Source organism: Biomphalaria glabrata, chromosome 7 (assembly GCF_947242115.1).
Source record: "Biomphalaria glabrata chromosome 7, xgBioGlab47.1, whole genome shotgun sequence".
NCBI lineage: Eukaryota > Metazoa > Mollusca > Gastropoda > Planorbidae > Biomphalaria > Biomphalaria glabrata.
The window spans coordinates 29,883,963-29,905,101 of record NC_074717.1 but is presented as its reverse complement, the minus strand read 5'-3'; the positions used below and the strand labels follow the sequence as shown (position 1 = coordinate 29,905,101).

At 37.0% G+C, this 21,139-nt stretch overlaps 1 protein-coding gene across 2 annotated transcripts; it reads left to right on the top strand.

Moving 5' to 3' along the window:
* Positions 1-7,116: 7,116 nt before the first annotated feature.
* Positions 7,117-19,853, top strand: LOC129927482 (uncharacterized). 2 transcript variants are annotated; one of them, XM_056036960.1, is made up of 2 exons: positions 7,117-7,279; positions 17,032-19,853. In XM_056036960.1, exon 2 carries the CDS (start codon positions 17,260-17,262, stop codon positions 18,766-18,768), a length of 1,509 nt encoding a protein of 502 aa, XP_055892935.1. In that variant the 5' UTR covers positions 7,117-7,279; positions 17,032-17,259; the 3' UTR covers positions 18,769-19,853. The 2 variants fall into 2 exon arrangements, with proteins under 2 accessions (XP_055892935.1, XP_055892934.1); XM_056036959.1 differs by lacking the exon at positions 7,117-7,279 and adding an exon at positions 8,587-9,025.
* Positions 19,854-21,139: the final 1,286 nt, after the last annotated feature.

Genomic DNA, 21,139 nt, shown 5'->3' with positions numbered 1-21,139 from the left:
CCAAAAAATTCTGAAAAGTTGTCATTAATTTTTTTTAGTTTAATTTACCTATTTTTTTAAATTGGTGATAAACTTTTAGTTAGAATGCCTTATTTTAGTTTTAACTTTGTTTTAGTTTAATTTTTAAAATTTAGTTTAATTCCATCTATAATGAAATATAGTTAATACAGTCGTGATTTGTCGTGATTTGTGTAACAAATGGTCACGCATGTAGGAGTGTGTCCTAATTGAGATTTATATCCATGTATTCAAACTCATTTTCCCCATAAGATGTGATGTTTAGGCAGTGTCAACACGTTGTTATAACAAAATTAATCTCTGCTGACTTAATGTGGTGACTGGTATATCTTTAAACTCAATGTGGTGCTCTGGTGCAACTCTACATTCTCATTAAAATTATTCAGATGTCAAGCTTAGACTTACTAAAGCTACTATACTGTAATAGTGAAGATGATTAAATGAAATTTCTATGATAGGCTACCTTAGGTAAACTCACTCATCTCATCTCTGCCTGTCTTTGTAATTGTGTATTGTATGTTCTAGTGGGTGTCTAGTAACCCCCCCTGTTACAAGAGCGATATAACATTGAACAAATTTTTTTCTCAATGCATAATATTTCTGCAGTATTTTTTGTTTAACTTACTTCTTTTTTTTGTTTGTTTTAAATTGAAGTATGAGTTTGAGCAATCCAAAAATCTATGCATATAAAAAAATTCTTCTTCTTACTGATTTACATTCAAACTTGCTCTGGTTGTCTTCTTTTTTTTTTTTTTGGTTGTGACTCTTCAGTATTTGTAGAGTTTTGAAATTCGCGCTGATAGAAATTTTGTTTACAATATTTAGTTCTAGTTTGCTTTTTCATTGTTTAATGTTTTTTTCAGCATATATTTTTGATTTCTAAATGTTGTGTCATTGGTAGGCTACTCTATATGTTTTGCAAGAAACAAAACTGTGTCTAGAGTTTTTTTGTTTAGAATTTTTTTAAAATGAGAAATGGACTAATTTTTTAAAAATCTGTCAAAATGAAACATAAAAAAAAAACACCATAGTATTAACTCAATGTAATTAAGTAGTCTGTGCTGACTTATGAATACTCATAGATTCCAATCTCTTTATGATGCAAATCAAAAAGTTGAGGTGAGCTGGTTTGGCTTGAGAGATCAAAATGAAAGATTTTGATTGATACTTATAGTGAATGACTGAAAATAAAGTAATACATTTTTCTTTTGTTCAAAACTTTGTCTAAATCTGGCAAAGAAAATAATATATATATAATAAGTGATTTTAAAAACAATTTTATTATCAATATTTTAATTATTGCAATGCTCTCATTTCATACTGTTTTTGTGTGAGATGTCTGCAACAAGAGATTCTTGAATTAAATAATAATAATAATAATAATCTTTATTATCCGTAAGGAAATTTGTCTTACAATTTGTGCATTACACCAAACAAAAAAAAAATAACTATAAGAAACCAAAGTGTACATTCACACCAGACTCACTCATAATTTAATATGTGACAAAGTTTATACCAGATTGTTCTTATTTAATGATTTGATTGCCAGGGGAACAAAAGAGTGTTTGTGTCTGTTTGTCTTTGCTATCGGTGTCTTGTATCTCTTTTGTGATGGTAAAATCACAAAATCCTGACACAAAGGGTGATTCTTTATTTCGAGGATCTTGTTAGCTTTTTTAGAGATGTTTGTCTCAAACAACTGCCCAAATGGGGTTTGTTTTTTGCCAATGATTTTTACCTTTCTTAACTGAGAACATCCTTTTTCTTTCAAGTGACATACCATGATTATGTTCAACAAAACAGAGCCTCTTTATAACCTTGAAGATGAGGATGATCTACATTGATCTAGCCCATTACAATCATACACCATAGTACTGCCTCTTCAGTCCCAATCTTTCTTAATTTAACTTGAATGTTTGACTTGTGCTCTTTTTATTAGAAGTAGTGCAGTGTAGAACCTTGGAGAAGTCAAACTCTGAAGCTCAAACAGTCAAACTAGTTTTAAATTAAGAACTTGATTGCTTGAACCAAATGTTTATTGGTGATTCATACCATGATGATGTATTCCCTAGTTTTCCTTGTGTCAGCTTATTGTGTGGTCCTATATCTATGTGGTTGTGTAGTAGTAGTGTTTGGGTGTCCAATAGTTGTGTTTGGTTTAATATCTAGCAAGGTTGTCCAGAGGGTGTGTTTGATTCAGTATATACCTAGTGTCTTGTAGTTGTGTTTGTAGCAATATCTATCGTGTCCAGTAGTTGTGTTTGGTTTAATATCTAGCAAGGTTGTCCAGAGGGTGTGTTTGATTCAGTATATACCTAGTGTCTTGTAGTTGTGTTTGGTTTAATATCTAGCAAGGTTGTCCAGAGGGTGTGTTTGATTCAGTATATACCTAGTGTCTTGTAGTTGTGTTTGTAGCAATATCTATCGTGTCCAGTAGGTGTGTTTGGTTTAATATCTAGCAAGGTTGTCCAGAGGGTGTGTTTGATTCAGTATATACCTAGTGTCTTGTAGTTGTGTTTGTAGCAATATCTATCGTGTCCAGTAGTTGTGTTTGGTTTAATATCTAGCAAGGTTGTCCAGAGGGTGTGTTTGATTCAGTATATACCTAGTGTCTTGTAGTTGTGTTTGGTTTAATATCTAGCAAGGTTGTCCAGAGGGTGTGTTTGATTCAGTATATACCTAGTGTCTTGTAGTTGTGTTTGTAGCAATATCTATCGTGTCCAGTAGGTGTGTTTGGTTTAATATCTAGCAAGGTTGTCCAGAGGGTGTGTTTGATTCAGTATATACCTAGTGTCTTGTGGTTGTGTTTGTAGCAATATCTATCGTGTCCAGTAGTTGTGTTTGGTTTAATATCTAGCAAGGTTGTCCAGAGGGTGTGTTTGATTCAGTATATACCTAGTGTCTTGTAGTTGTGTTTGTAGCAATATCTATCGTGTCCAGTAGGTGTGTTTGGTTTAATATCTAGCTAGGGTGTCCAGTAGGTGTGTTGGACTTATATCTAGCTAGGGTGTTTGGTAGATGTGTTTGGTTCTGTATCTCGGGAATGTCAATAATACATAGAGCATGTTAAGTTACGATTATCTTTCATTTCATTCTTTGTTTATTGTGATTTAGTTTGTGTAGACATGAAAAAAAAATACATTAACAAAGAAGTGGTTTATGTACATAAATCTTCTGTGATCCTGGAAAAAAAGAGACTCCCCAGCAATGCAGTCATCACTGATGTGATGTATTTTTTGTTTGTGATACAATTGGCAAAAATCAAGTGTTTATTTAAGTATTATAAATAATGTAAATACAATTCTTACATAGTCTATGATATACAACCAAATCACTCAGAATGGCTTGTAGAATGTCTTTTCTTTCCTGTATATTGTTCATTTACTGGTTGTTAATTATTTTTTTAAGAAATGGAAAAATAAAAAGATTTTGTTAATGCACTGATTTGAAGAATAAACTTTTTTTACTTTCTGAAATTTTTGTTTTCCTTTTGTATATTATATATTTTTTTTTTACTGTAAAAACATTACTTTAAAATCCAAATTGTAATCCAGATCACTGCCTACAATGTCAAAATCTGTATCTAGATTACAGCCTACCAATCCTTCAGAGCTCTGAACAATCTAGAGCTATGGGAATTTAAGTTTAGAACTAGTAACAAGCTCATTTGCATATTTCCAATATATTGTAGTTGTTTGATGCTTGTATTGTCTTTTTTTTTTTTTTTTACAAAGCTTATATCAACTCACTCTGTCTGGTAAAAAGTTTGTACATATTCTCTCCCACACCCAATCTTTGATTTGGCACAATTATTTCTTTTACATTCCAATACACGAATCAATAAAAAAAAGTTAACTATTGGTAATTAACTGTTTTGGAGACGCGGTGGCTGAGTGGTAAAGACTTCCGAACTGGTGTTTCGGGTTCAAATCATGATGAAGACCGAGATTTTTATTTCAGGATCTTAGGGCGCCTCTGAGTTCACCCATCTCTAATGGTAACCTGACATTAGTTTGGGAAAAGTAAAGGCGGTTGGTCTTTGTGCTGGCCACATGACACCCTCGTAAACAGTAGGCTACAGAAACAGATGACCTTTACATCATCTGACCTATAGACCACAAGGTCTGAAAGGGGAACATTACATTATTTAACTATCTATATATATAATTCTCTTCATGGCTCATGAGTTTGGATACCAAGTAATGGAAAGATCACTCTTTTATTTCTGCAAGTCGGACGGACTAGAGTTACCCCAACGAATTTTAGATTCGAAAAAAAAAAGAAGGGGTGGGGGGAGAACAAGTAGTATTCACCCGTTACTAAATAGCAGGGCCGGACTTAACCATTGTGACCAAGTATTCATGGAAAGAGAACAAGTAATCTACTCTGTATTCACCCGCCACTAAATAGCAGGGCCGGACTTAACCATTGTAGGGCCCAATGCGAAACGGATTTCGCGGGGCCCAGTTTGGGTAGGGATACGGATAATAAGTGAAAATTAAGAGTTTGTATTAGAAAATATATTCGTCTTTGCATTTTACTCATTCTTTACTGTGCGCAGAATTACTACACGAGCCTTGCAGTATACCATAAGAATTCTGTTTCCTACATAGATCACGCTCAATAGCAAGAATTACCGAATGTTTCAATCTATCTACGAGAATTGTTGACCTCAAGTAATTCTTCATTAGTTTGAGACGCGAGAAGCTTCTTTCACTAGATTCCACAATTGCGGGTATTGCATAATGCCGTTTTTTTTTAATCGGGCGTAGGATTGGCGTTTTCCATGAATGACACCCCAAAATGACAATTTTTGTGTATATATTTCAGGAGAGTTGTATGAGTTTTCAAAAGATTTTAATAATTTCCGGATATTTCCAGGACTTTTTCGTATATTTTCAATTTCAGGAGATTTCCATGAGCTCCTGGTAAATCGATAGGAGGCGGCGGGAAATCTGTTTTAAGTTATAAAATGGTTGAATTAAATAATTTACACACCTAGAATTAGCGCGGGTCCTATGAAAGTGTGTGGCCCACTGCAGTTGCATAGGTTGCAGTGGCCTGAGGCCGGTCCTGCAAAATAGCGGCGTATGATACGCCGCCGATCGACTAGTTTATTATAATTAACTATTTTGTTTGGTTCGAGGGAAAGAAATTGTACTTGAGTGATGTTGTGGTATAAGTTGAATTAGCTCCCTTTATACTTTGTCACCACTTTGAAGTTTGAAGCTAACAATCTGTATGTCTGTGGCATTTTGCGTCTCGAGAGATGATTTTTTCCCTTTGCAACTTCTTGTGTGACTAAAGAGGCCAGTCCTTGATACACAGCTGCGATCGCAGGTTGGGCATATGTAATCACCAGGCGCCGTTGCATTATCACCCCTCTTTCTGCTTTTGTTGTGTATGGCATCTGCAATCCGAGACCCTTCCTTTATGCTCTCTCTCCATGTGGATCCATCCAGTGCTACTTTTTCCTAGCTTCTAGTTTCGATTTTGAAGAGCCTCAATGTCGCGTTTGCATACATCCGAAGCTAACATTACATAACTATAAAACATTCTATTTTCATAAGTGATTCACTGACATAGCGGTTAGTGTGTTGGCTTTAGGATGCTTTAGCCCTCGAGTTCGAATTCAGGTCTTTCACCTTTTTTTTTTATATAAATGTAATTTTGATTCAGTATTTGTTTTTATTTTTTTTTTATATAGCATGCTCAGTGCTCTATGGTCCAATGTGGACCAGTGGGGGGAGGAGGTCTCTGGGAGAAGGTTTCCATGCTGCCATTTAGGCACTTAGCCAACACAACTTTGCTGGAGTCAGGATTCGAACTCGAATTTGAAACGGTTTTGGGCTCTCAGCCACACATCCCACAGGACTCAATGTATGTATACTTTATGTCTAAAATGTATATATTCTTATAATGATTTCAAATCAAAAACGGTATTAAGTCCTACATAATATTCAAATGTTGATTTATTTGTTCAAATTAAACTCTAATAGGCAAATGGCTCTTATGATAGACAGGAGTATTAATAAGAGTTTGTCCTAGCATACAGAACAAGAAATGTATCTTTATTCTTGTGTTCTTTAAACGTTTGATAAAACCCATAGACTTAGATTATATATAGAACAAATGTTCCCTTCATTCTATTCTATAACTACCCATAGAAAATAGTTACAAATGAAATGTAAAATTCATCACTGTATTGCACCGTTTCTAGAGACAACCAAATGCACATTAAGATGGCTTCAAGGATGTGTGTTCTCAATCGGGGCATCTTTCAATTACTATTTCTTCTTGATATGCACTATTTACAATAGCGTTTGTGTGTGTGTGTTGGACGGTGGGAATAGGTTTACATGTGATACCACTCTAATATAGGCCTACCACTGGGAAAGTTTGGAAGGTGATTGATATCATGTAAGGTATGTGTCTGCATGTATATGTTACCGGTACATAGAACGCCTGGATATCGCACTTCGCAGGTAACATGCTCAGAACTTTCCCTTGCAGCTATCCCTTTTATTTACATGCATCTAAATCTATATGTTTTACTGGAGTGTATTCAACATGTAAAGATGGCCCTGCATAGGTTTCTTGTTTAGCACCAATTTTATTTTTAAAGGTGGTCGAACATGAGTTCTCTACCATTGTTCAAGAACCGTCACTCACTAAGCGATCTCGGATTTTTTTTTTTTTTAAGTCTACCACACCTACATATTTCCCACACTCACCATGTGCGTAGCCGTGACCTGGCGTAGCTCATAGCCAGACTCCATCGTCTTACACCTGGCAGCGTTGGCCTTGGCTTGCATGGCCATTCAAGTCTTTACCGTAAACACTTGTATTTTTTTTTTAAATTACCATTTGTTTTTTATAAAAAAAAAGAAATTAGGTCTACTTTAAAAAAAAATATTAATGATCTAAAGATGAATTATCGATAAATTGCACTTGTTTTATCGAATGTCCTAATGTTTTATAATATACTATATAATACTAATAACTGGACAAAATATTTACGGATGATTACTGTAGTGAAAAAAAAAATAAAGGCTTGGACAAGGGAGGCCACTTCTCTTTAACAAGGTAGACGTAAGCCTATATGTTCTAGCCATGGTTCTAGCACAGTTCTTGATTTCTGCACACATATTTCTCTAAGTGTACCTCAGAATTTCTCAATCTTTTAGTTAGCGGTAAATTTGTTTTGTTTAAAGTACAGCAATCTTTAAAAAGAAAAGCTATAATTTTCAATATTCTTTAAGTAAGTATCGATTTTATGTCATCATTTTACCTTTACCATAGATATTTTTCTTATAGGCCTACTTGGATACAATTAATCCCGTACGAGGGAGTCAATGCACTGTTACATATACACATAAGGATTCAACTGTGCAATAAATAAAATTGTATTATTGCTTTATATTTTTATTTAATAGTTCTTCATAAATATTTTTAAAAGTAACTTTATATTTTTTTTAGCAGACAGATTTTAATTTTTTTCATTTGTGTTATAAATAGCTTATAAACAAACTGTGTGCGCAGACTGGTGCACAGCCTACATAAAACTGGCGTTCTCGAAAACACTGAAGTTATAATATGTTCTCTTTCTGTGTCTGTCTGTCTCTGTCTCTCTCTATGTCTCTCTCAAGCTGCATTTACAAAAACCACACACGCACACACTCGTCCTTCTTACCAGCACTGAAAAGGAGCTTCAACTTGCTGTCACGAAATTAATGAGGCTGTTGCTTTGTTTGGTCTATCAACCTCAGAAAAAAAGGAAGAAATCTCCCAACGGAACTTATTCAGCTCCACAATCGGCCCTTTTGTGTACCTAAACAGCACAGTGACCAGCGTCTCTGAGACCTGGGTGCACAATTTTGTGTATGTCTCTGAGACCTGGGTGCACAAATTTGTGTATTTCTCTGAGACCTGGGTGCACAAATTTGTGTATTTCTCTGAGACCTGGGTGCACACTTCTTTTGTATCTCTGAGACCTGCTTGCACTTTTCGAATAGATAGACTAATATCAGTACAAATAATCATGTTCTAATGAACGCTGGCGTGAACAGTGTAGAAGTGCTAATTATTGTTAGATAATTAGGTTGACCATATGCCTAACACATTTTTTGGGGGGCCGAGCTTAAAGAAAGAGGATAAACAGAATTATCACCGTAAGGACTTAAAAGAACATGTCAGACGTCAGTTTGTCCTCACAATCAAAGCTGCTGGCAGGAAATGACTTCTGAAGAGACACCTGGAGAATTCGTACAAATGTCTGGGACAGACAGAGAAGTCCTTGCCGAAGACAAGCGCAGACAGCGAAAAGAAAGCGTTCATGGACCTCAGAGACGACAGATTTGTCTTCTTCAGTTGTGATAAAATATGAACATCGCAAATGGGTCTGCCATGTCATGTTAAATACTAGACTCCAATCAATCACTGGACTCGAATACAATGTATGCATTATATAAATAATTTAGAAGAATACTTTCGTTATACGGTGAAATACAATACTCTAGATCTAGTTAAACATTTTTATCAGATAAACACAAGCACTAATGACGTAGTTAGCTAATTAAAGATGTCTCTCATTCCGTCTGTAAATTAATTCTTCCCATTTTAAACGTTGTCTGTGTACATCTCAAATTATCTATAGATCTAAAGATTTCATGTTTTCGGACGGATGGGAGAAGACCTTTTTTTAAAATTTTCAATTTATATCAATTTTTTTTTTAAAGTAAACTTTCCAAGCTTGAAGTTAACAGTTCAGATCTAGATCTAGCTCTAGACTATACTTAGTAATACTACTAATACTATACTAGTAGTATACTAGACTATAGCGTATCTAATTCTAACAAACCGAGAACCTGATTAAGACTCTAAAACTAGAGCTAGATCTATTCTATATCAATTATTAAAATGATTTGTTTGAAAACAAAAAGCTTGTGACAATAAACGAACATCAAAAACAATGAACAGACAGATTCCAATATAATTATGGTTAATGGTAAGTCAACAAATGAAGGAATGAAAGTTCAGTTTTAGGTCACTCCGGGTAACCATGGGCGTAGCCAGGGGGGGGGGTTCTTGGGGTTCAAACCCCCCCCCCAACAGGGGGGGTGGGGACGGAATTAAGTGACTGATTTTTGCTTTCATTTTGTTTATTTTAGGTGAGATTTTAATACTAAATCATCACTTACCACAGCACAGCCGAGGCAGTTTTGAGTTAAAAACCCTCTACCAGGGGGTTTTGAGTTTAAATCCCCCTACCAGGGGGTTTTGAGATTTAAAAAACCCCTATCAGGGGGTTTTGAGTTTAAACCCCCCTACAGGGGGGTTTGAATTTTAAACCTCCTACCAGAGGTTTTTGCAGATTAATCCCCCTCTTCTATAAAACAAAACAAAAAAAAATGCAAACAACAATCCCTAAATTCCAACAGCACAGTTGAGGAAGATTTTGATTTTAAAACCCCATCCAAAATTTACGATAAACCCCATCTTCAATATAAAAAAAGCAAATTACACACTTAAAATTATATGAGCGTAGCCAAAGGGGTTTTGAGTTTAACCCCCACCCCCTTTCCAGTTGGGGTTTGAAGCTAAAAAGTACTTCTTCAATATAAAAAAAAAAGCAAATTACACACTATAAAATCTATGAGCATAGTCAAAGGGGTTTTGAGTTTAAATTCCCCTCCTCCAGATGGCTTTTTCTTTAAAGTTTAAAACCCCTCCAGATAATTTTGAGTTTAAAATTCCCCTACAGAGCGTTTAGAGTTGAAAACCTCTCACTTCAATATTATTTTAAAGCAAACTACAGTCACCAAATTCTATGATCGTAGCTAAATGGGGTTTTGAATTAAAAACAAAACAAACAAAAAAAACAGAGATTTTTTAGTTAAAACCCCTCAACAGATGATTTGACGAAAAAACTTTCCTTTTCTATATAAAATCTATAGCGAAATACAGGCATGTAATTCCTAGAGCGTAGTCAAGAAAGGTTACACATTTCTACCAGTGGCTTGGGCTCCATTAATAAAGTGTGAATAGTCTTCTGCCGAAATTGAAAATCATTAAATGTGTCTCAACAAAGATGGCTAAGACAGATTTTAGGAGTCAGTCATAGAGATCGGGTCTAAATCAAAGAAATCATATGCCGAACTGGGAGTCGAACCCTTAGTAAGGTTGTGACAGAGCGTCGCATGAGGTTTTGCGGGACATGTTTTCCGACAAAATGAATTACGCATAATAAGAGTTGCGGAAACAGCTTGCCGGAAAATGCGCCGAACGGCGCGAGAGGGTCTAAGTCAGTAAGAATAGCACATTAGGTTTTTGAAATAAAACTTTTTAATAGCAAGATAATGCACTGTAGATACCTCAGAATATGCATTTTGTTGGCTTTCAATACCAGAAATAGTGCTCGGCGGCGGGACATTGCCCCGCGCTGGGGGAGCGCTGCGAACTCCCCCAGACCTCCTTGCTAGCAAGGGCGGGGAGTCTACAATAAACAATAAACGTCAGAATGTAATAAAGATTAATTATGTACACACACACATATATATATATATATATATATATATATATAATTTTTTTCGGCTAACCCAAAACCCTCCCCGAAAAAAAATCCTGGCTACGCCCATGAAACCCACTCATATCATCTCTACATGTGGTCCAATCTGGGACATGGGCGCGTCACCAACCAGCTTCCTTCACTAGTGTGACCTATCTCTATCTTCTCAGAAGGATATCTTCTTCAATGGGCTGCTGCTTTGTTCTTTGTCACAGTTCCTCATTCGAGATCTTGTCTTGCCAGTGGATCATAAGAGTCTTCCTGAGGCAAATATTGAGGAATACCTGCACTAAGGGGCGGACTGGATGTCAAAATCGGCCCAGGCATTTCTATAAACTACGGCCTATAAATTGTATACCATATGATGGACCTCCAATTATAGGCCTTTTACCTTACCTTTACCTATCCCTTAGTCTGTTGGACCGTTGGAGCACCAGGCAAGATTTGTCGACCGTCTTTCTCCATTCCTCCCTTTTTTTGCCTTGTTTAGAACCTCTCTCAATGGCAGGCCTGTCCATTCTTTAAAGTTGACCTCCCATCGCTTTTTCTGTCTGCCTCTTCTTCTTCCCTGGCACTGTTCCCTGAAGGAAGGTCTTTGCGAGCCCCGTAGATCTTGTAATGTGGCCAAAGATTTTAAGCTTTCGTCTTTTTACAATAGTTAGCAGGTCGTCATGGGCTCCGATCGCTACAGTAACCCTGTCTCTGATTTCTTGGTTTGTGATGCGGTCTTTGAATGTGATGCCTAGGATCCTTCTGTAGCATCTCAATTCCATTGCTAGGATCCTCCTCTCAAGATCTGCATTCAACGTCCACGACTCCCAAGCATATAAAAATGTGGCCATGACCAGAGAGCGCATCAGTCTGATTTTGGTGCCGAGGGCTAAGCCCTTATATTTCCATAAAGGGCTGCTGTGGACTGTGCTATTCGGGCCAATAGTTCGGGTTTTGTTCCCTCATCTGAGACAATAGCTCCGAGGTATTTGAAGCTGTTACACTAGTTAGCTTTTCACCTCCAATACTGATGCCTCTTTTAAAGCCCTGATGGCTGTTGGTCATAATTTGAGTTTTTTCGACATTTATTTGCATGCCATAGGCTGCGGAAGTCTTGTCAATGCGCATCACCAGGTCAGCTAGTTCTTCTTCTGTCCCTGCTAGGCCGTCAATTTCATCTGCGAAGCGCAAGTTAGTAATTCTTCTTCCTCCAATGCTAACAGTACCTTCATAGCCCTCGAGGGCATCTTCCATTATCCTTTCAAGGAAGATATTGAAGAGTGTTGGTGACAGTAGGCAGACTTGTCTTACTCCAACTGTGGTTTTGAACCAGTCCCCAATATTATTGTTGAAGTACACCCCACTGGTGGCATCCTTGTAGAGGTTCTGGATAACTTTGATTATGTTTTTATTAATGTTGTACTTTTCCATTGTCGCCCAGGATGCTCCGTGCCATAATCATCATGTTTTATGATGTATCGATAACTTGTACGCATGCTCTATATCTTCATAAGAAATATAGGCCTCGTATTGCCGTTTAATCACTAAGTGTGTAGGCCCTATAATAATGAAGCCTACTGGTAGCACTGTCTATGGGTGTAGGCTATTACATTATTTTTTTGAAAATGTGTTAGATTAAATTAGTATTACAATCTAGAGTTTGTAAAAGATTTTTTTTTTGGAACATGGCGCTCAGATGGCCCTTTATATAAGAAAATATTATAAGACCTTTAACAGTTTAATACGTGCCAAGTGACATTCATGAGGCCCTTTAGGTGGCCATAACAACCCATTTGTCCGCCCCTGCCTGCACTAATTGGAACACGCTCTGTCTTCCGTCGTATTCCTTAGCTGACCACATGTTTCCACAGAGAAGTGACCATTTCCTTTCCACTATATAGATCTATTAGCAGCATAAAACATAGGGGGCTAATAATTCTCTAGGAATCAAAACACAATATAAAACTTAATATATTCCAGTTGCTACGTTTGGTAACTCCGTTTGCATTATAGATCTATGTAAATTTTGTCTTGCTTACTGCTGGGACTGCTCTAATGCGAATATGAGTTCAGTACACTGTTGGACTATTGTGGGACATTGAGGGAAATGGGGGCGCCGACAAGCTGCTTAGAGCGCCTGGTATCCCAATCTCTCTCTTTCTCTCTCTCTTTTCTCATGCTTTCATTTGCGTCGACAGCCTTCAACATCATCGTCAAATGATATGCTTATATTGTGCTCATGCTTGGTAAGCACGAAGTCAAATACATTAGGTTAAAGAATTGTGAATTTTATAGAGTACAAAGCGTCAAGATGAAGTGTAGAGCCTAGATGTATCAAATTATCTGATTTGTGGAACTCTCTTGGTGCTTGTAAAGATTTGTTTTGGAGAGAATAGTTTTATCTCCCCAAATCGCATGACATGCGCGAGTTCGGAGGTGATTCTATGCCTTTATTTAAGTACACTGTAGAACAAACATAAAATATAAATCATTAGTACATATAGATAGAACATAAAATGACCGACATAAAATACAATCGTTAAATAAATGAAGCACAGAGAAGATACTTATAATCAACTATCCATCACAGAGTAACGAGACTGCACAATCTACTTAGAACAATGACCCCGGGAGCTAGCTCTAGGTCCCTCGTGTAGAGACTTGTCTGGCTTGTATACGTCGTTTTTTTGTCAAGCTTCTTAACCTTCTATCTTGACCTTCTATCTTGACCTTCTAACTTGACCTTCTATCTTGACGTTCTATCTTAACCATGGGCGTAGCCAGGATTTTTTTTCTGGGGGGGGGGTCCCCCCGCCCCCCCCCCCCCTCCCTGCGGAAAAAATTATAAATATATATGTGTGTGTGTATATAATTAATCTTTATTACATTCTGACCCTTTCGGAAGACGTTTATTGTGCCCTAGAATAGGTTCTTCCTGGAATTAGTGGAAATCTTGTAGACTCCCCGCCCTTGCTAGCAAGGGGGTCTGGGAGAGCTCGCAGTGCTCCCCCAGCGCGGGGCTAAGCCCCGCCGCCGAGCACTATTTCTGGTACTGAAAGCCAACAAAATGCATATTCTGAGGTATCTACAGTGCAAGATCTTGCTATTAAAAAGTTTTATTTCAAAAACCTAATGTGCTATTCTTACTGACTTGGACCCTCTAGCGCCGTTCGGCGCATTTTCCAGCAAGCTGTTTCGACAACTCTTATTATGCGTAATTCATTTTGTCGGAGAACATGTCCCGCAAAACCTCATGCGACACTCTGTCACAACCTTACTAAGGATTCGACTCCCAGTTCGGCAAATGATTTCTTTGCTTTAGACCCAATCTCTATAACTGACTCCTAAAATCTGTCTTAGCCATCTTTGTTGAGCCACATTTAGTGTTTTTCAATTTCGGCAGATGACTATTCACACTTTATTAATGGAGCCCAGCCACTGGTAGAAATTTATAACCTCTCTTGACTACGCTCTTGGAATTACATGCCTGTATTTCGCTTTAGATTTTATATCGAAAAGGAAAGTTTTATCGTCAAAATCATCTGTTGAGGGGTTTTAAACTAAAAAATCTCTGGAGTTTTTTTTTTTTGTTTTTTTTTTAAATTCAAAACCCCATTTAGCTACGGTCATAGAATTAGGTGACTGTAGTTTGCTTTAAAATAATATTAAAGAGAGGGGTTTTCAACTCAAAGCGCTCTGTATGGGAATTTTAAACTCAAGACCATCTGAAAGGGTTTTAAATTTTAAAAAAGCCATCTGGAGGAGGGGGATTTAAACTCAAAACCCCTCATTAGCTTAGCTACGCTCAAAGAATTTTAGTTTGTAATTTGCTTCTTTTATATTGAAGAGGTATTTTTTAGCATCAAAACCCTCTGAAGGGGGATTTAAACTCAAACCCCCTTTGGCTACGCTCATAGCATTTTGAGTGCGTAATTTGCTTTTTTTTTTTTTAAATATTGAAGAGGTATTTTTCAGCTTGAAACCCCGCTGGCAGGGGGTTTTAAACTCAAAACTCCTTTGGCTACACTCATAGATTTTATAATGTGTAATTTGCTTTTTTTATATTGAAGAGGTACTTTTTAGCTTCAAACCCAAACTGGAGGGGGTGGGGGTTAGACTCAAAACCCCTTTGGCTACGCACATAGAATTTTTAGTGTGTAATTTGCTTTTTTTTTATATTGAGAGGGGGTTTATCGTAATTTTTGGAGGCGGTTTTAAAGTCAAAATCTTCCTTAGCTGTTTTCTTGGAATTTGGGGATTGTTGTTTGCATTTTTTTTTTAGTTTTGTTGATAGAAGAGAGGGTATTTAACTGCAAAACCCCTGGTAGGGGGTTTTAATCTCAAAACACCTCTAGGGGGTTTTTAACTCAAAACTCCTGGTAGGGGGTTTTAAACTCAAAACCCCCTGGTAGAAGGATTTTTATCTAAAAAAAACCCTGATAGGTTGTTTTTTTTTACTCAAAACCCTCTGGTAGGGGGTTTTAAACTCAAAACCCCCTGGTAGAGGGTTTTTAACTCAAAACCCCTTCGGCTGTGCTGTGGTAAGTGATGATTTAGTATTAAAATCTCACCTAAAATAAACAAAATGAAAGCAAAAAATCAGTCACAGAATTCCGTCCCCCCCTCCCCCCCCCCCCAGGGGGGGATTTTATTTCGGGGGAGGGGGTTTGAATTCCAACCCCCCCTGGCTACGTCCATGATCTTAACCCTCTATCTTGACCTTATATCTTGACCTTCTATCTTAACCTTCTGTATTAACCTTCTATATTAACCTTCTACCTTAACCTTCTATCTTATCCCTCTAACTTGACCTTCTATCTTGACCTTCTATCTTAACCTTCTGTATTAACCTTCTATCTTAACCCTCTATCTTGACTTTATATATTAACCTTTTGTATTAACCTTCTATCTTAACCTACTATCTTAACCTTCTATCTTAACCCTCTATCTTGACCTTATATCTTAACCTTCTGTATTAACCTTTTATCTTAACCTTCTATCTTAACCTTCTATCTTAACCTTCTATCTTAACCTTCTATCTTAACCCTCTATCTTGACCTTATATCTTAACCTTCTGTATTAACCTTCTATCTTAACCTTCTATCTTAACCATCTATCTTGACCTTATATCTTGACCATATACCTTAACCTTCTGTATTAATCTTTTATCTTAACCTTCTATCTTAACCCTCTATCTTGACCTTCTATCTTAACCTTCTATCTTGACCTTCTATCTTAACCTTCTATCTTAACCTTCTATCTTGACCTTCTATCTTGACCTTCAATCTTAACTTCTATCTTCACCTTCTATCTTGACCTTATATCTTAACCTTCTATCTTCACCTTACATCTTAACCATCTATCTTGATCTTCTATCTGGACCTTATATCTTAACCTTCTATCTTAATCTTCTATCTTGACCTTCTATCTTGACCTTCTATCTTAACCTTCTAACTTAACCTTCTATCTTAACCCTCTATCTTGACTTTATATATTAACCTTTTGTATTAACCTTCTATCTTAACCTACTATCTTAACCTTCTATCTTAACCCTCTATCTTGACCGTATATCTTAACCTTCTGTATTAACCTTTTATCTTAACCTTCTATCTTAACCTTCTATCTTAACCTTCTATCTTAACCTTCTATCTTAACCCTCTATCTTGACCTTATATCTTAACCTTCTGTATTAACCTTCTATCTTAACCTTCTATCTTAACCATCTATCTTGACCTTATATCTTGACCATATACCTTAACCTTCTGTATTAACCTTTTATCTTAACCTTCTATCTTGACCTTCTATCTTAACCTTCAATCTTAACTTCTATCTTCACCTTCTATCTTGACCTTCTATCTTGACCTTCAATCTTAACTTCTATCTTCACCTTCTATCTTGACCTTATATCTTAACCTTCTATCTTCACCTTACATCTTAACCATCTATCTTAACCTTCTATCTTAACCATCTATCTTGATCTTCTATCTGGACCTTATATCTTAACCTTCCATCTTAATCTTCTATCTGGACCTTATATCTTAGCCTTTCATCCTTATCTTCTATCTTGACCTTCTATCTTAACCTTCTATCTTAACCTATCTTGACCTTCTATCTTGACCTTCTATCTTGACCTTCTATCTTGACCTTCTATCTTGACCTTATATCTTAACCTTCTAACTTAACCTTCCATGTTTCTTTCTCTAAATATTCCTAGATTACGTTCTCTCGGCTTTCGCAATGATACAAGCTCTCTCTTTCTCTCTCTTTCTCTCTCTTCTGGCTTGTGTACAGACGCGTTAAAGTCCTCACTGATACATGATAACAGTTCTGCATCGACTTCGGAGGTGGACAAAGGAATCGTTATTAGTGTCCACTTCAGTTCACCGCATGTGTCATTATTGTATCCGTACCTTAAAATATACATTGGACTACATGATGTTCACTTTTTGTTTCAGATCTTTGATTTCACCAGGCACTGCGGTGCACCAACAGAGGATCTCACCAAGATATGACTCTATCAACGTAACCATAGAGATCAAAGGATACGTTGTAATATCCATTCTAAGGCAGATCTTGGTCACTGTACCGTTGAGTAATCAAATTACACTAGCATTGCTGCTACAACCTGAGTATTTTGTTTCCCCGAGCCAAGAACATAGCCCCACAGTTAAGTTTTTTTTATCATGAAGTTCTTCTGTTTTGAAAGAGATAACCAGACTCAGTTTACTTCCCCTGGCTCTACTCGAGAAACGTACATGGCGAGTTTTGAGTTGTTCCCCTTTTACGAAGGCTCAGCGTTCTCGCTCTACAAAGGTCTCCTCAACGGTAAAGGTCCTCTACGTGGCGAGTTCTGTGTGGTAAGAACGAAGATGGAAAAAGCAGTGGACCCCATGGTGTGGAGGGCCTACCTCATGCGAGCGGCCGAGGCCAGTAGCCTGGCCTCAAGGTTTAATTTGCAGATTGGCCTGAAGGTAATCTCGTTCCTGGCCCCGATGTTAACCAAAATCGACACTGTGTCCGATTTTTCCTGCCTCTTCAAGTGTTTTGTCCCACACGACAAGCACTTGCACTTGGAAGAGTACGTTGTACTGGAACCTTACATCGAAGGCAAGTTCCGATACAACTTCAACTTCGATCTCCAGAAGCTATACGAGGACTGCTCCGACCTGCTCAGTGAAGAGGGTGACACTGACGTGAGAACAAAAGAAAAGGTGCTTAGAGCCAGCAACTTCGCCCAGTGGCCCAATTTGTCCGAAGCGTTCAGCCACTTTACATGGCACGCCACTCGTTCACTAGTAATATGCGGATTACACGGTATATTCAAGGACATGGTCTACACTCTGACCAACCCAACGATACACTCTTTAAGCCTTCAGTACGGGGAAACAGACAGAGGGGCTGCGGCTATCGCTGAGTTTTTCGCCGACCACCAGTGTAACAACGTGTGCTGCGAGTGGGAAGCTTACAGCCCAGGTCATCCGCTGTCACAAAACATCGTTCCTTTCAACGACATTGCGTGCCAGAGCGAGCAAGTGGCCCCCTTGCGGTGCAATGCCAACCCCAGGCGCCACTCAGCAGCGTTCACACCTTCCAGCAAAATAGCATCAAAGCAGCTCAATCGCATTTCGTACCCAGCACATCCGGATTTACTTCGTATCCCAGACATCGCCCCAACTCTGAACAACCAAAGTGACCAGCACGTAAACTCGCGTAAAATCTCGTGGCAAACTATTAGTCCCAGCAATCAACCCGAACAAGAAATCAACACAACCTACGTCTGCAACAAGTTGGTATTTCCGGTAAAATTCTCAAACCAGACGTCCCACGAGCGATTACTTCCGTCCAAATTTCACAGCCAGATACTGCTTTCCAGCAAACATGAGTCAGTAACCCCCTTCCAGTTCCGCAGCTACCACAATCTTCCGGTCCAGCCTAACTGCAATACGTTTTATACCAATCGTGAGAATGAACCAATCAGGGAACTCGGCGATGACGGGCAGACGACAGACTCCAAGGACAATAAAAGGGTTACACCCGAAGAGCAACCAGTGGTGGAATCTGCACAAGAACAACTCAACCCTGTCAGCTCAGAGCATTCCTCTAAAGACCAAGGCTCCTATTACAGTTGTAACCCAGCTGAACCTTCACGGCTGCTGAGAAAAGACAACGGGTTCCAGATTTCTCTAGTATGAATGCCTTCAATTATCTGATTGAACAAATAGTTTGAGTTTATACAAATATTAGATAGTACAAAAATGCTTTTTTTTTCTATCAATCAAATAGTTTTATTTTTTCCTTGTTTCTCTTTGTATATCCTAGATCTATATACTGCACAGCACCAACGATTTAGGATTAATATTTACAATTCTACATTGTCTATCACAAAAAAAAAAGTTGCATAATAATTACGACCGAGATTAGCCCGTGGGCCCTTTTTTTTTTTTATTTAAAAAGTTCTATAATCGATTTTTTAAAAAAATGTTTAACCTGCAAAACTCAACATCTTGTGTGAATTATATTTACTTTGTGTACAAACAGTTTGTGATATTTGAAGTCATTTTAAGTTATAAATTCTGACTCTCCAAACGTCTCTCACTCTACCCTCTGCCTATCAATGGAAGAGTATTGCCTGGTTTTACTTTACTTAAAGGAATTTATATTTTGTTTATTACAATGTTTTACTGGCTGTGCTTTTTTTTTATCATGACTAAACTGGTGCAATTCATAATATGTGCAATATCTACGCTTTAAAAAAGAGATACATTTTTTTTTACAATTTCTACCTTCTACACGATTTGATTCAATTGTCCACTTTATGTTGTGGTCATTTTCTGGTGACCAGTTAAACACTCTAAGACATTTTTCATGTATTGTTGTTTTCAAATGTTGTATTTTTATCATAGATTTGATCATTTGGTTAATATATAGGCCAACACTCAGCAGTACATACATTTCATTTAGAGACATTATTAGGTCCACATTCATACTTTTGACTTACACACATCAGGTCTACACATATTAGGCCCTATTGGATCTACATTCATTATTAATCATATTGTCTACATTCATTATTCGATCTACACAGATCTACATGAGCTCAAATTATTTTTACATTACTTTCTGAGTTTATAAAATTATAAAATCTTTAAATACAGGCCTCCCTTCAAATAATGAGATTTATTTATTTTTTTAATCGATAAGTTGGTGTACAAAACATTATTTTAGAGCAAATTGTAATTTTATTTTCTTTACGAAATAAAACTCTTTTATTTTCGGGTGCAAATATTATTTTCTTCATTTAGTGTGTTCTATGTTCCTATAATGTATTCTTGTTTTTTTTTAAAAGGGGGTTTCATTAGCCGTTTTGTCATTAGTGTTCAGGGGCGGACTGGCTATATGGGCAAACGGGCAAATGCCCGGTGGGCCGGTACCAAATGGGCCGGTCTGGTCGCAACCAAAGAAAAAAAAATTCCATCCAAACAACTTTAAAAAAAAACTGACAGAAGCAAGACACAAAGGCTCGAACACGTTTTCTTGTTTGTTTGTTTTTTCTTTAATTCTTATTACAATTAATTTTGTTTGAAATTCAACAAAAAAATACACTATAGGCCTACACTGTACGTATTTGCAAAACGTTAGACCGCACGAGCGGCATGAACTGCTCTGATGTCTTCGAGGTTGTGTTTGGCCTAATCATTTTGCTGGTCCGAATGGGCCTTTGATGGCACTCCCATTTTTTTTGCTCCTTCCCTCCCCCGTCTTTTAATGGTTCCAATGAAATTTAACCAAAAAGAGGGATGAGTGAGGTTAGGCTAAAAAACGCAGCAAAAAAAAAAAAGATAGGCGCGACAATTAGCTCTTTAACAATACTTAATAGAAATTAACTTTAACACATACACATTACATACAGCCGCGAATTTACAAACCACCCAACTTATTCACAGCTCAATATGGGTATAAAGCTCTACTTTCTGCAATTTGAAAAGAAAAAGTAAGTTTCTTTTTGTTTATTTTTAATAACATAGATCTAAAAATACTACACTTAAGGCTTACAAAAAAAAACTTATTTAATTAAAAATAAATCTAGATCTAAATCAATTTTTAAACTATTATAATTAATGGCAAACTTATGCTTAGTATGAAGTCATTAATGATGAAAATTTTTACAATAATTTATATAGCGCTGTCACACCCGATATTTAATGAAAGGAGATTTATATTTTAAATAATGGGTCATGGTAAATTCATATACAAATCGCGCTTTTGAGAATGTACTAGGAGGAAGCAAGAGCTTTTCACATTAAGTAAGTGCCTCTTTAACCGTTCTGCATTCTCTTATCTTTTAATGGAATGGGTTGCCTGAGTCAGCCAGGAAACAAATGATTTAGCATATTTTAAGTCACAGATCAACATGCATGACTAGATTGACACATGAAAGTAAGGAAAGTAATACCAAAAAGCTTCAAACTCATTAGGCTGCTATTGTATAGTTTATAGTTTTAAGACTACATACATGAATAAATAGAATACTGTTACGAATCTCACTATCCAGGCTCTCTGCAA